The sequence below is a fragment of the Garra rufa genome, chromosome 23 (genome assembly GCF_049309525.1).
Source record: "Garra rufa chromosome 23, GarRuf1.0, whole genome shotgun sequence".
Lineage (NCBI taxonomy): Eukaryota > Metazoa > Chordata > Actinopteri > Cypriniformes > Cyprinidae > Garra > Garra rufa.
The window spans coordinates 20,102,345-20,118,357 of NC_133383.1; the positions used below are offsets into that span (position 1 = coordinate 20,102,345).

General features: G+C 37.0%; 2 protein-coding genes across 2 annotated transcripts in view; both read right to left on the reverse strand.

Annotated features, from left to right (window-relative positions):
- Window positions 1-1,876, reverse strand: part of postna (periostin, osteoblast specific factor a) — a 29,047-nt gene extending 27,171 nt beyond the window's left edge. The window contains exon 1 of the mRNA XM_073829173.1: window positions 1,718-1,876. Coding sequence (XP_073685274.1) covers window positions 1,718-1,836 — 119 coding nt within the window. The 5' untranslated portion in view covers window positions 1,837-1,876. The remainder of the gene's footprint in view (window positions 1-1,717) is intronic.
- Window positions 1,877-5,410: 3,534 nt separating this feature from the next.
- On the reverse strand, window positions 5,411-10,706 carry ftr54 (finTRIM family, member 54). Its single transcript, XM_073830007.1, has 5 exons — window positions 9,832-10,706; window positions 7,918-7,959; window positions 7,316-7,463; window positions 7,164-7,220; window positions 5,411-6,499 (listed from the first exon to the last, which is right to left on the reverse strand). Exons 1-5 carry the CDS (start codon window positions 10,654-10,656, stop codon window positions 5,949-5,951), a joined length of 1,623 nt encoding a protein of 540 aa, XP_073686108.1. The 5' UTR covers window positions 10,657-10,706; the 3' UTR covers window positions 5,411-5,948.
- Between the last annotated feature and the right edge of the window lie 5,307 nt (window positions 10,707-16,013).

Genomic DNA, 16,013 nt, shown 5'->3' on the forward strand with positions numbered 1-16,013 from the left:
AAAAGAGAGCGGAGGGAGCATATGCGTTACAAAAAACCCTCTGGCGATGGCTGATAACTGCATACATGACAGACTTACAGGCCACAGGGTGTTCAATTAAGCAGGTGATTATATAGAAGTCTTGACAAATTGCTTTAAATAGTTGAAAAAATTGCTTTTTAGTCTATTTTCAGTTGAGGTCAAAAGTTTACATCCCCATTTCGGAATTTGCAAAATGTTATTGTACCAAAATAAAAGGGATCATACAAAATGCATGTTATTGCTTATTTAGAACTGACCTGAATAATATATTTTACATAAAAGATGTTTACATATAGGCCACAAGAGAAAATAATAGTTGAATTTATAAAAATGACCCTGTTCAAAAGTTTACATACACTTGATTCTTAATACTGTGTTGTTACCTCAATGATCCACAGCTGTGTTTTTTTGTTCAGTGATAGTTGTTTATGAGTTCCTTGCTTGTCCTGAACAGTTACAACTTTCCAACAATGACTGTATGATTTTGAGATCCATATTTTCACATTAAGGACAACTGAGGGACTCGTATGCAACTATTACGGAAGGTTAAAATGCTCACTGATGCTCCAGAGGGAAAAAAAAACATGCATTAAGAGCTGGGAGCGAAAACTTTTGAACAGAATGCGTGTTTTTTTCCTTCTGTACCATCAGTGAGCATTTGAACCTTCTGTAATAGCTGCATATGAGACTCTCAGTTGTCCTCAGTGCAAAAAGTTGGATCTCAAAATCATACAGTTATTGTTGGAAAGGGTTCAAATTCACAAAAATGCTGGAAAACCAAAGTTTTTGTGATGCATGAAGGATTTTTCTGAAGAACAGCAGGCAGTTTAACTGTTCAGGACAAACAAGGGACTCATGAACAACTATCACTAAACAAAAAACACCCCTGTGGATCATTCAGGTAACAACACAGTATTAAGAATCAAGGGTATGTAAACTTTTGAACCGGGTCATTTTTATAAATTCAACGATTAATTTCTCTCGTGGACTAAATGAAAATGTCTTTTATGTGAAATATCTTATTCAGGTCAGTACTAAACAAAAAAGTATTTATTTTGGTAAAATAATTAACATTTGCAGATTCTGAAAGGGGGATGTAAACTTTGGACCTCAACTCTATGTTTTAGAAATACATGTATGGTTAATAAGTAAAATACAATAATAAATAACAATTCTGCATTCCTAAATCTCATGTTTATATGCATGTAGTATTTATTAATATTTATAAAAAATATATAAATGTAATTTTTCAGCTTTTAAATTACATGCTCAAAAATACAATACAATACTGTTATTTATAAAAATATATAATATTTAAATGAACACTGTTTCATACTGTAAATAAGGTAAATGAGACTTAGATATAAAAGATAAAACAGACTTAATATAAAATACTTGAAAATACGTTCTCTCTTTTTTTAATTGAATACAATTTAATCTAATTTTGCAATGTAATAACTTTTTGTCATTCAAAAATAATACATGTCAGCATAATCTGAGTTCAAATTCACAAATACGTTCATACTTAATTGGTGACCAAGAAATTGATGAATTTTATGTTAATGTTAAAGTTTTAAATAGCACTTTGAATCCCAATACGTAATTTTACATTTAATGTCATCAACCACTGTATATTAACAAAACTGACCAACTTGTAACCATCCAGCAATGGTGAACCTTTAAAATCAACCCTTACCCTTCATTCTTAGCCCTGATGCGACTGTGTGTGACTATCTTGTCATATGCTGAAGATTCCACCTGGTCCAGGGAGGACAGCGCCAGGATGGTAAGAGTGGCTGTAAATAGGAGTATCATATCCCCTGCAGAGTATCAAACCTACTGAAAAAACAGATGGAATGGGAGCGAGCAACAGGGAACCGGCCTTTATAGCAGCCCTCCCCTTCTCTTTCTGTCTCAAACACACACAATGACACACTAACGGAGATTAATACACAGAGAGAATCAACCTGCTTCCTATGGATCCGCCCCCTCCGTGAGAACCCTGCACGCCTAAGAAGGACCTTCTGCATTTACAGAAACAGAAAGAAGAGAATCAGAGGCCCTCACAATGGTATGACCATCTGGAAGTGTTTAGGTGCATTACATATAAAATATCCACATTATATGCCAAATGTTTTATGCACATATTCTGCAAACATGACATATTTTTATCACTACAGCTCAGTATGAATCTTTGTAAGTGACAGAACAAAGCTTTTTCATTAAATTACACCATTACCTTTTCAGGTGATCTGTTGGTCTGTCCTCAGAAACAGGATGTTCATTATCTGCAGAATGCTACTAGGGAATCAGATGAAAGGGTGATGACTACCCATACTGTAACTGTTTAATCTCCTGCCAGTTTCTTTATCACCGGGCTGCTGTCCATATCTGTATTCTGACGGTTTTTTAAACTGGAGCTTGTGGTTCAGGCCTCAGGCAGTCCCTTGGACAAGTCAAAGCCAGATGGGAACGTTTTGAAAGCTCCCAAGAATCTCATCTGCATTTATCTCATGCTGTCTGGCATGGAAAGGTGAGTGGGGGAAAAGTGAACAGATGATGGGAATAATATTGGGAAGGGATTTGAATTAGTGTCAGAAAACACAGGTTTAAAACTAAGACGTTAATTTATGTCAGTTTTAACCCTGTGTGTGCATCTACCTCTAGTGGTAGAGTCCTAGCAGTACACAAATGACAACAATGTATTCCCTATGGCTGCAGATCAGCGTCTTATAATGGGAGAACAGTTTTCTTTTTCTTTTCGTTATGATAAACATCAAAAGGATAGTCCCTTGAAGCTTGCTTTTTATTCTAGAGCAAGAAAGACTTTTTTATCCACCTTCTTTCGGAAGTCTCATCCTTTAATGGAAAAATTCATTTCCCTTCTCTGGTGTTTCTAGTCAAATCAACGCATAGCTTAACCCTTCGCACATTTATAGATGTAGTTATATTTTTAAACCGTTTCAGTTTAGTCATTACAGTAAATCTAATTTACATGGTTTTAACGTATTTTTTTATGGAGACCGGAACAGGAGAGCATCCAAAAGGCAGCTAGAATCTGTCATGGGGATGCTCATCGGTTACTCAGGAAAAAGGCGGATACTGTTACTTTGTTATACTGGTTTAAAGTCTTTTTACATCCTGATAGCAATCAATGTTTAAAGTGGTCTAAATATATAAAATTATAGTCTGTGAATGTGTCCGGACCGAATTAATAATAGGATGATGTCCTACATGCCTAGCAATTTACGTATTTGCATACTTCCGCTCAGCCAATAGCGATATTTTGGGGCGTGGCTACTGTAGCAGGCTGAGCTAGAGGGAGTAAAACCGGCGAGGAGATAGAAATAAAGATTTCGCATATTTAGCTGATTATTGCTGCTGAAAATAGTCAATTATTGTCATGTTTTGGGCTATTCTAATTGGTCGGAAAAATCATTTGAAGGACTAGACTGCCAAAAGTAATAAAAAATCAAGGAGAAAATTGCATTAAACTGTTGGAACAAAAGGCGTTTGTGGTTGGCCAGACTGAACCAGGATTTCCAGGACAAGAGTCTTGAAAACATTTGTGTTTGTTCTTGTAATCAGGTAGGTGAAATATTTGGCTAACATCTTAATTAATACTGCTCGTGTGTATTTTTACCACCTGTTAACTTTAGTTTGTCAAAATATTGTGCCAAGTCCTTCTCTATATGATTTTGCAGCTTTCACACTTTTTTTTCCATGGTTCAGACAGAATAACTTAGCAGAACAACAAATTCAAAAGTACATTAACCTTGCGATCTATACTGTTGTTTACATCAGAGTATCACCAATATGGCCGAGTATCCAGGGAGCTGACGAAATTGTGACGCAAATGCAGTCCCTCTATACGACCAACTTCTCTTCTTGAAAGGTAAGCTAAACTTTAAACTAAAAGTATTCCTAACATGTTGGATATTTTATTAGACATGCCTTAATTTTTATAGACCTGTAAGAGCTGTGTGTATGATTCTGTGACTCAGTCATAACTGTACAAAAAAGATGGACGCATCTCCACTTCCTTCAACTAAAAGTGAAGTCAAAACATCCCAGAATGGCTGCTGTCATCTTGCACCAATAATGTCATTTGGAGCCAGAGTCTGTGCAGTAGTGATCCTGAGGTGGAGCCGTGGTATTTTTATAGCATCAAATGACTAATACGGAACTTGAACATAAATCAGCGTGATAAGAACTTACTAAAACAGTGGAAACTAACTTTGGGAAAAATGTATTTAAAGCGTAATTTATTATTATTGTTATTTTTTTGGCTTATGTCCCATTCGTCTACATGGAGAGACTGCAGCCAGCCACCTGATGGCAATCAAAATGTTTTGGCTTCACATCTGTGGACTTACGAATTTACCTGCATGTTGTCTCTTTTGCTATAACCTGTAGAAAATTAATCACTTCAAAAATGAAAGAACGAAAACTGTGAGTATTCTTTGGTTGTTTGTACATGCTACTGAGGTTATAGGTCAAAAAGACAGGATCTGGGATCAATTTAAAATGTATACCCCCAGTTTCACAGACAAGGCTTAAGCCTAGTCCCAGACTAAAATGTAAATCTGAGCTGTTTCAACTGAAAGAAACTTGAACTGACTGACCTTTAAATATATCAGTGCCTTTGTTTTGTCTCAAGATGGACACCAGTAATGTTTTTTTCTAAGGCATGTTTATAAAAATTACTTAAATGTCCTTATTGAACTAGGGCCTAATCCTGGCTTAGTTTAAAACCAGTCTGTAAAACCAGGACATAGTGGGTATGCACTTACATCATGATTTGGTCAGGGCCCCGGATGCTTGGCCATATTGGTGATACTCAGATGTAAACAACAGCATGGATTGCACTGTTAATATACTACTGGATACATAGTTCTGCTAATTTATGCTGTGTAAACCACAGAAAAAAATGTGTGTATGCTGCTAAATTATATAGAGAAGGATTAAGTAAGCAGAAAAGGGCACAATATTTTGACAAACTAAAGTTAATAGGTGGTAAAGATATTTCACCTACCTGACTGGAAATGATAAGAACAAATATGAATGTTGTCAAGATTCTTGCCCTGGAAATTCTGGTTCAGTTTGGCCAACCACAAATGCCTTTTATTCCTCAGACAGTGTTTGCACTCTTCTCCTTGACTTGTTTTAACTTTTGGCAGTCTATAGTACTCCAAAAGTTTTTCCTGGTCTGACCGATTTGTACAGCCCAAAACATGACAATAATTGACTATTTTCAGCAGCAATAATCAGCAGAATATGCAAGTCTTGTTCAGTTCTGTGGCATTGTTTATGTTCTGTGCCGCCAAAATGGCCAATTGGTGATGCAACGCAAAAACACTCTATAGAAATGCATACAAGATTAACAATGTTATGACTTTCCGAGAACTTGATTTATTATTCTTCAATGTAATATACATTTTCCCTTTCTTAAGATACATTTCACTAGCTTGCTCAAATGTTGTCTGTACAAATAACCTATAATGAATGTTTTCTAAGGCATAACTGAAATACGACTGATTTGGAACATATAATATAGACAACAATGTGCATCACACAAATAGTGTTCATCATATAAAATGCATGTCAGTTTTTACTCATTGATTTCAGTTTGTTAGCATGTAACAACTATAGAAATACATAAAAAGTTAGTTTTATATATTTAACTATATTTAATCTAAATATAGTTTATTTCTGTGATGCAAAGCTGAATTTTCATCAGCCATTACAGGCTGTACGTCTTCCGTGTCACATGATCCTTGACACATGAATCATTCTAATATGTTGATTTATTATAAAGACATTTCTCTCTTCGTCTGCTCTTTTTTTTAACTCAACTATAATGTTGATTCAGTGACAGAAAAGTAAGAAATACTATAATCTGATTGAATCTCACATCTTTATCAAAATCATGCACAGTTCACTGATGGATCACACAATTTCACTGATGATCCACAGTAAACCTTAAACCCAGGAAAGATAGGCTGAGTGAATTTGGTGTGGACTATGTAGATGAGTTTCATTTTGAAAGAGATGCTGAAAAAGAACACAAATCCAGCTGTGTAATCCACATACACTCCTAATCTGGAGTGTATTTTAGAAGTGTTTACATTTAGTTTAGTCTTTTTGTTACTGTCCCAGAATGTGTATTTGAAAGGGGAGCAGTCCAAATTCATAGACTGATCATTACAACCAAATTTACTTTCATCGCCATTTCCCTTCCTGCAGATGCTCTTATAGGCCAATGATACACCCACACCAGCTTTTCCACTCCACTCAAACTCCCAATAGGCTCGTCCACACACACTCTCTTTACACAGGACCTGAGGCCAACAGTCAAATCTGTCTGGATGCTCGGGATATAGCTGGAGTTTGCCAGTGTTTGTAGCCACGCGGTTCCCCCCAGACAATAGGAGTGTTTCATTCATTGTGTTTGAATCCATTGAGAGCCTGTGTGAATCTAAGGGAGATACAAACATAATATTTAAAGCCAGCATGAAACCAAAATTGACCTTTTTTAAATAGCATCCCCTGTCTCTTACAACATATTTTCTTTTCTCTGAGGTTGGGACAACCTGTCATTTGGTCAACCTACATTTTTTTTTCAAGCATCCATTTTACTCGCATATACGAAGAAATACACTACAGCAACTTCTGTTTTATGCCTTTTTTTTATTGAAACAGTTGAAGTCAGTAGAAAGCCATGTCATATGTGACCCTGGACCACAAAACCAGTCTAAGTAGCACGGGTACATTTGTAGCAAAAAATACATTGGGTCAAAATTATCGATTTTTCTTTTATGCCAAAAATCATTAGGATATTAAGTAAAGATCATGTTCTATGAAGATATTTTGTACATTTCCTACCATAAATATATTAAAACATCATTTTTGTTTAGTAATATGCATTGCTAAGAACTTCATTTGGACAACTTTAAAGGCGATTTTCTCAATATTTAGTTTTTTTGCACCCTCAGATTCTAGATTTATTTCAATTGTTGTATCTCGGCCAAATATTGTTTGATCCTACCAAACCAAACATCAATGGAATGGTTATGAATGGTTTTGTGGTCCATGGTCACATATGTGTATGCGTTTGAGGTTATGTGTGTGAAGTGACATACATTGTAGGATCTCACTTCTGTTCTTGGGTCCATCCGTAGGAAATGTGTAGCGCATTACTATAAAAAAATACATATTTAATGTAATCTGCAAGTAAGGACATAACTTTATATTTTATATTTACATGCTCTATTCCTGAATGAATGCAACCTACCACAACCAGATACAAGCAGTATCTCAGAATTAAGGAAATCGTCCACTTTTTTCTTTAGCCTTTTAGAGAGAGTTTTTCTTGCATAATCAGAACGAGAAACAACATCAAAGCTGAAGGGTGCAGGAGGGACTGAATAAGATGAAGAACTCTGGAAAAAAAAAAAAATGAACATACATTGAAAAATCCTCCTCATCACCTCCATACTAACCTACACAATTATTTTGACCCCTTTTAAACTAAACTCAGCTAATCTAGCACATTTATGCAACAGTTCATTCTGGTCCTCGAATCTGATTGGCTGATAAGAGTATGATAAGAGTGATATCAGAGCTCCTCCAACTGCTTCACCATTTGTGTCATGTATCAGTCCGCTTGCCATATTTCTCACAGAAAGTGTTATGGTCCAAATCCACTGTAATTTAACAATAAAAATAGTTTTTGTGTCACAGAATGTAGTTTTAAGAGATTTTTAAGTGAGAATGTACTTGGACAAATATGTGGTTTGTTAATAAAGATAACGTCTATTTGAAATTTTTTTGGAGATGTAAGCTCCAGGGCGTCACAGCCATTCAGCACTCATGAACCTGCAGAGAGCGCCTCACCATAGGCAGATGTTCTGGAATTTGCCACTGGCTCTGATGTCCCTGTAGTGGTAAAACATGAGATATAATTAGTTTTGGGTAAATCTAATGGACAGTCTTTGGTCTCATTAATCTATTATTTGTTCCAGAGCAATTAGTTTTGGCAAGTTTAGGTTTCTGAAGAGCGATTTTGAAGCTCATAGTGGGCGGGATTCAGCCGTCGCCATCTTGGAATCGCGTCATCGCGCGTCACTCCCAGATAATCGAAAATGGGCAAAGAGGCGGGACATGGGTGGAGCTGGTTGCCGAAACCACACCCGCCTAGCGCAACAGTGGTGACAGCAGCGGCAATCCCCCGGTCACTCAAGTGGCCACGCCCTTAATTATCCAGAACTTTAAGGCTTAATATAACTTAAACGGATGAGTTATAAAAAAATTCGCCCCCCTCACAGTTGACATGAAGGGTGAAATTAGCTATATAGACCAAAACCTTTTTTTGTACCAGGCTGTAAACATATTTTTTTCTGCTGTAAAGTTGTGCATTTTAACATGGGGCGCCTATGGGATTGACCCCCTTTTTGCAGCCAGCCTCTAGCGGCCAGTCAATGAATTGCAGTTTAAGCCACTTGCGTGTTGGTTTTAATAGAGAGAGCGGGAGGTTGCCGCTTGGTTTTTACACGTCAACAGTAAAGACTTTTACATTAAAAAAGTTTCAACAACAGCTTGACGCAGCAAACAAATGCACTGAGCAGCACTGTCATCAGAAATCACTATTAACAGATGAAAGGATATTAACATATCTGGAAAAAGTAATGTTTTTTTTTTTTAGCTGAAGAATGAATGCTGTATCAGATTTAAAAAGTTGTTCACTTCTAGAACGAAAATGTACAGCAAGACAAGCGAGTGTTTGAGGTTAAAAAGTATATAAATTGTGATTTTACCAACCGTTTCGCTAGATAAGACCCTTCTTTCTTGGCTGGGATCGTTTACAACCACATTTGGGATCGTTTCTTAGCTGCATTTAAACTGCATTTTGGAAGTTCAAACTCTTGGCACCATAGAAGTCCACCATATGGAGAAAAATCCTGAAATTTTTTCCTCAAAAAAACATAATTTCTTTACGACTGAAGAAAGATAGACATGAACATCTTGGATGACAAGGGATAAGTACGTTATATGTAAATTTTTGTTCTGGAAGTGAACTTCTCCTTTAAGGTAATTGTTGGAAATACTCTGCTCCATATAAAAAAGTTACGTTTTAACACAGTAATACAATAAGCTTGCAATGAAGCAACTCAACATTCCTTCAATTCTAAAGTGACGTTTTCTAATTAGTAATGGAGGCTTGCGCTCAGCTGTTAGGGGCCGTTCACATGTTGCATTTTGTGCATGCTGAAGTTCGATATTTTGAATGTAGACACAAGGTAGATGCACTCATAATGAAAACAACACGTTTTTTTCCAGGCGCGACCACGCTGCTTTGAGCAAAAAACATCTCAACTTTTTAGAATTCCGCAAGCGTCAGGTCCAATTCATCCTTTCCTGCAACAACATTGAAAGTTCAGCCAAAATGGAGGAACAGCTGATCAAAGCTGTACAGGGATAGCTATTTTTAATTTGAACTAGTAGCAAAGCAGAAATATTTTAATTTGTGTTTCGAAGATAAACAATGGTCTTATGGGTTTGGAACAACATGAGGGTGAGTAATTAATGCCAGAATTTTAATTTTTGGGTGAACTATCCCTTCAAATCTATCTTTTAGATGTGTGTAAATTAAAAAAGGCGAAACATTTGCAATGTACCGTTTGCAAGCCATAATTATATTTTTCGTATTAGTGCTTGGTCAAAAGGTTTTCATTTGGTTATTACATTCTTCAGTAGCAACCCAAAGCCAAAACCGAAAGCATTACATTAGTAAATGTTTGTGATTCATACCTGATTAATTCTCTCCGCTCCTGATGTCACGTCATGGTTTTTGTGAAGACCCGTCGTACACTGTATACAAATACTCATCTGATCAGTATGACAAAAAATCTCTAAAAGCTCATTGTGTATTGGACAGATCATCTCTTGGAGTTGCTCAGTAGCATCGATCAAACAGTGTCTGTCACCTTTGAAGGCATTCTCATGTCGTTGAAAGTGAATTTGACAGAGAGAGTTCAGACACACCAGACAGGATTTGATGGCTTTATATTTTCTGCCAGTACAGACATCACACTCCACATCTCCAGGTCTAGCTTCAATGTGAGAAACTTGAACAGGCTGGGGAGCAGACAGGGGAACAGTCTGGGGAACAGTACGGGGAGCAGGCTGAGGTTCTGTCCTAGGAGCAGGCCGACGTTCTGTCCTGGGAGCAGGCCGACGTTCTGTCCTGGGAGCAGGCTGATGCTCTGTCCTGGGAGCAGGCTGAGGTTCTGTCCTGGGAGCAGGCCGACGTTCTGTCCTGGGAGCAGACTGATGCTCTGTCCTGGGAGCAGGCTGAGGTTCTGTCCTGGGAGCAGGCCGACGTTCTGTCCTCTTCAGTTTCTCCACCATTTCAGCAACCACCACATTTTTCCCTAAAACAGGTCTTGGATGGAAGGTCTTCCTGCACTGAGGACAGTTGTATTGTATCCCACAAGCATTTGCATCCCAGTGGAGTCTAATACAGTTCATGCAGTAACTGTGTCCACAGGGGATGGTCACTGGATTGTTCAGTAGCTCCAGACAAATCGAACAGCTCAACTCTTCCCGGCTCACGTAAAGTTTAGCTTCTGCCATTTGAATACTTGTAGATGAAGAAAGACAGCTTGACAATACTTATCACACTAGTTTCCTGGTTCTGTGTTTAAGAGAAGGCTACAGGTGTGTCTGTAAGATGTAATTGTGTTTAATATTAACAAAATCCCATAAAAAGTCCACTAGGGTCACTAAGCAGATTTCCGCCACAGTAGCTATTTTGAACATTTTACAACATTTCTGAGAAATGCGCTGATAATAAAGATACATCCCTGACTTTTGACAAGAAGTGACTGAACAAAGGTCTGCACAGTAATTTAGATTACATTCTAGAAGATACTGATTACAATCATGTTGAATAGTTTATAGATTAAAATATGTGTAGCAGGTATTTATATACAACAGTAGTTTCTGGTCCTCGTGTCTGATTGGCTGAGAAGTCTTTTCCAGGAACTTTAAGCAACAGCTGCTAATGGAACAGCATTTTGGAATTCTGTTGTGCATTCAAGACTATCTTCTACTTCATGAAATTGCCCTGCAACTCTTCTACGGTAAAAAAGCTGATTTGCCATATAAATAAATGTTACAGAACGTTTTATATTATATGGCATTGTAAATGTATATGTATGTCATTTAATGCTAAAACAACATTTTATTGCTTTTTTAAATTTTTCATTTTATTCTTCGTCTTTTTTTCAAATGATTAAATTAACTATTAAATGGCCAGATCTTTTGGAATTTGCTGCATTAGTCTATTGTTTGTTCCAGAGCAAATAGTTTTGTCTGAGGACAGTTTCATAACATTATATTTTTAAATAACTTTATGCTGTTTTAGAGCTCTTTATATTTTACTGTTTACTGAATAGTTTAGCAACTTTTATGATGGCTTTTGTTTTTTATAAAATAGTATTTGGTATTGAAAAACTGGTGATGTTGATTTTGGTTACATTGCTATATCATTAGATGGCGACAAGAGACTTTGAGTCCGTAGCAAAGCCTACAAAACGCGACCAAAAACAACATTGACCATAGTATTATCATGGGATATCCCTTAACAGCTGAAAGGATACTATGAGAAAGATATCACTTTTCTTAGATTCAGATTAATGTTTCGTTCTGAATATGAGATTAAGCTGAAGAATGAATGCTGTATCAGATACACGTAATCACTCTTGCTCAGTTTATCTCACTCTCATAATAATTTATTCTATATAGTACAATAAGTTCTCAGTAAGGCAACTCAGCATTCCTTAGTTATGTTTTTAAATTAGTAACAGAGGCTTGGACTTATCTTTTAAACTGTCAACTTGAGATTTAAATCCATGGTAAAAGAATCTGTGGCACACAATAATTTTTTAAAACACTGTTTGTTTGTTTCTTATTTATTTACACACTCAAACATTTTTTGTTTATTAATGGCTGAAAAGTTGCACATATATGTAACAGACCTGTAAAGTGGAAGTAGGCCTGGACCGTGATATGGTGGGCCTATACAGTGCCTTGCGAAATTATTCATACCCCTTCATTTTTTTCACATTTTGTTATGTTGCTGCCTTATGTTAAACTACTTTAAATTACTTTTTCTCCACATCAATCTACACTCCCTACTCCATAATGGCAAAGCAAAAAATAGGTTTTTAACATTTGTGCAAATTTATTAAAAAATAAAAAACTGAAAAGATCCCGTACCCGAAAAAGTATTCATACCTTTTTCGGGGACACTCGAAATTTAGCTCATGAGCATTCATATTGCTTCAAGATGTTACTACACTTCAAGTGGAGTTAAACTGTGGCAAATTAATTTGAATAAGTATGATTTAGAAAGGCACACACCTCTCAGAAAAGGTCTAACAGCTGAAAATGCATATCAGAGCAAAAACCAATCCTGAGGTCAAGATAACTGCCTGTTGAGCTCAGTGACAGACTTGCGTTAAGGCAATGATCTAGGGAAGAGTTCAGAAAAAAAAAACTGCTGCATTGAAGGTTTACAGAAGCATGTAGCCTCCATTATCCATAATGGAAGACGATTGGAACAACTAGGACTCTATGTCTGCTAGCCCCCATCCAAGCTGACAGAGCTTGAGAGGTAAAAAGGTGAGGCAAAGAATGACAGCTAATTGTCAAATGCAGATGTGCAAAGCTGGTCACATCATACCCAAAAAGACTTGAGGCTGTAAAGGTGCTTCATCTATTGTCAGGATTAAGTCTTGTCTGTTCTGTTTTCCTAGTGTTTTTCCCCTCTGTTTCTAGTCATTATGGTTTAGTCCTTGTCTCCCCCTTTTGGTTTTGCATTAGTTGGTTTAGTCTTGCCCATATTTGTATTTCCCCCATGTTATCTCTTTTGTAACCACGCCCTGTTCTCAGTGTATTTAAGTCTGTGTCTGCTCACTCCCCTTTGTCTGTCGATGATGTTACTTTGTGTTACATATCTGCTCTTAGTTTGCTTTTGGTTTCCTGGATTTTGTTTTGTTTTTCTTAAAGCAGTTTTGTTTATAGTCCTGTTTTCCTTGGATCTTCTCCGCTTCATCTCCCATACACGACCCTGACATCTATGTACTGAGTTAAGGGTATGAATACTTATGCAATGTATTTATTTCAGTGTTTTATTTTTAATAAATTCGTAAAATTAGCAAATCTGGTTTTAGCAAATTATGGTGTATGGTGTGTAAATTAAAGTTAACATAATGCTGCAACAAAACAAAATGTGAAAAAATGAAGGGGTATAAATACTTTTGCAAGGCACTGTACGTTGGTCATCTGGTTAGTACGACAGTAAATCTCCAAAAGCTCATTGTGTATTAGACAGATCATCTCCTGGAGCTGCTTAGTAGCATCAATCACCTTCAAAAGCATTCTCATGTTGTTGAAAGTGAATTTGACAGAAAGAGTTCAGGCACAGCAGACAAGATTTGATGGCTTTGTGTTTTTTGCCAGTACAGACATCACACTCCACATCTCCAGGTCCAGCTTCAGCGTGAGAAACTCAGGCTGGCTGGGGAGCAGAACGGGGAACAGTCTGGGACTGGGGACCAGTCTAAAGTTCTATCCTCCTTAGTTTCTCCTTCAATTCAGCAACCACCACATTTTTCTAACAGTGAAGGTCTGTCGGCACTGAGAACAGTTGTATTGTATCCCATAAGCATTTTCATTCCAATGGCGTCTTATACAGATCATACAGTAACTGTGTCCACAAGGGACAGTCACTGGATCGTTCAGTAGATCTAGACAGATTGAACAGCTGAACTGTTCCTGGCTCACAGAGATATTAGCTTCAGCCATTTCAGTACATTTAGATGATGATGGCTCGACAGTATCACACTAGTTTCCTGGCATTTGGTTCTTAAAATGCATCTATCATGGTTTAGAATAAATCATTTGAGTGAATGATTGAGTGACTTCCTAAGTCGCTACCTACTGCTGTAAAGATGAAGAAACCTGCAGAAACTGTCACAAAATCCTCACCACTAATGCACAGAGTTTCAGTATTTTGCTATCCTTCTTCAGTGATGCAACTGTTGAAAATCCCTGTGAGGTCAGCACAGTAGTTTTGGATTTTAGCATGCACAAAGCACAGCGGGTCAATGCATTGCCCCTTGCTGCAGTGCAAATGACTCGCTGCTCTTTTAAACTTCATTCAAGTGCCCTTAGGCTGCACACTGGACTCTCTAGGGTGCTAATTCAAATAAATTATAGATAGGCCTCTGTATCCGGGTGAAGGGCGGAGAATGTGAATCAAATTAGATGGTGAAATCTGCCCACAGTTTAACATTCCTACCCTATCAAGCTGTGCAGCACTGCAGGAGTCTGAGCCTATTAAAACCATTACAAATCCTACATTTACATCAATACAGTAGATTACCTGCTGCTGATCAAAATATGGCATATAGTGGGTCAATATAAAATCACATCAGAATTTACATTAAATCTAATACTTTTGTGTGTGTTTCACAATAGAAAATAATAGATGAATTTATAAAAATGACCCTGTTCAAAAGTTTACATACACTTGATTCTAAATACTGTCTTGTTACCTGAATGATCCACAACTTTTTTTTGTTTTTTTAGTGATAGTTGTTCATGAGTTCCTTGTTTGTCCTGAACAGTTAAACTGTCCACTGTTCTTCAGAAACATTCTTTCAGGTCCCACAAATTCTTTGGTTTTTCATCGTTTTTGTGTATTTGAACCCTTTCCAACAATGACTGTATGATTTTAAGATGCATCTTTTCACGCTGAGGACAACTGAGAGACTCATATGCAACTATTACAGAAGGTTCAAATGCTGACTGATGCTTCAGAAGGAAACATGATGCCTTAAAAGGGGGGTGAAAACTTTTTGAATTTGAAGATAAGGGTAAATTTAACTTATTCTGTCTTTTGGGAAACATGTTCTTCTGTAGCTTAGGCAAAATAAGAAAAATGTACACATCTTCATTCCTTTCAAAAGTATACATGGCTTTTAATGCATAATTTTTCTTTCTGAAGCATCAGTGATTTGAACCTACTGTAATAGAGTCCCTCAGTTGTCCTCAGTGTGAAAACATGGATCTGAAAATCATACAGTCATTGTTGGAAAGGGTTCAAATACACAAAAACGCTGAAAAACCAAAGAATTTGTGGGACCTAAAGGATTTTTCTGAAGAACAGCGGGCAGTTTAACTGTTCAGGACAAACAAGGGACTCATGAACAACTATCACTAAACAAAACAAAAAAAAAAAAAACAGCTGTGGATCATTCAGGTAACAACACAGTATTAACCCTTTATAGGGCGAGTGACCATATTTGATCACTTAATCGAACATTTTCAATAGCGTCTGCCTCCCTTGTATGAGATCGTGTAAGCACATGGATTTGTCCCAGCCAATCAACGGATGTTAGTCTACGTCACGGATAGCGACACAATGGCATCTGACCAATCGGAAGTTGTCTGGGGCGTTTCAAACTTCAGCGTGCTTCCGGAATGAGAAAATGCTGATTTACGCTCCTACTTTGTCCCACAAAAATGGAGAAAGCATCGAAATGCACAATGGTAAGTCAATAAAACTCACACATTATATAGCTGAATAGTTGTGTTATATGGTGATATTGACGTTGTTTGCGTTTGATTTCTATAAATTAGTGAACGATGTGGTAAAAAAAATGGTGTGATCATATTTGATCATACGCCCGTTTGTGGTAACACAACAGAATGTCCATTTTTAGACATACGCCCGGTTCAGGTAAAAGTAAGGCAAGTGATAGTTTGGCTGTTTTTATGCCTGTTTTTTGTCCACTGAATATTGCAAAGGCTTGTATACCATGATGCAGTAATCCAGTGTCAAACTTAAACCATTTATTGAAATGATCAAGAAATAAACAGTGAAAAATTTGTAATTTTGGTTTTAGTACCAATAGATTGGT

What these genes read in the sequence shown, in the direction of transcription:
- ftr54 (XM_073830007.1), bottom strand. Translation starts at nt 10,656, where the DNA reads ATGGCAGAAGCTAAACTTTACGTGAGCCGGGAAGAGTTGAGCTGTTCG. An exon ending in GAGCGGAGAGAATTAATCAG is followed by an intron (nt 7,960 to 9,831) that starts GTATGAATCACA and finishes TTACCACTACAG; the next exon opens with GGACATCAGAGCCAGTGGCA. An exon ending in ACTGCTTGTATCTGGTTGTG is followed by an intron (nt 7,221 to 7,315) that starts GTAGGTTGCATT and finishes ATTTTTTTATAG; the next exon opens with TAATGCGCTACACATTTCCT.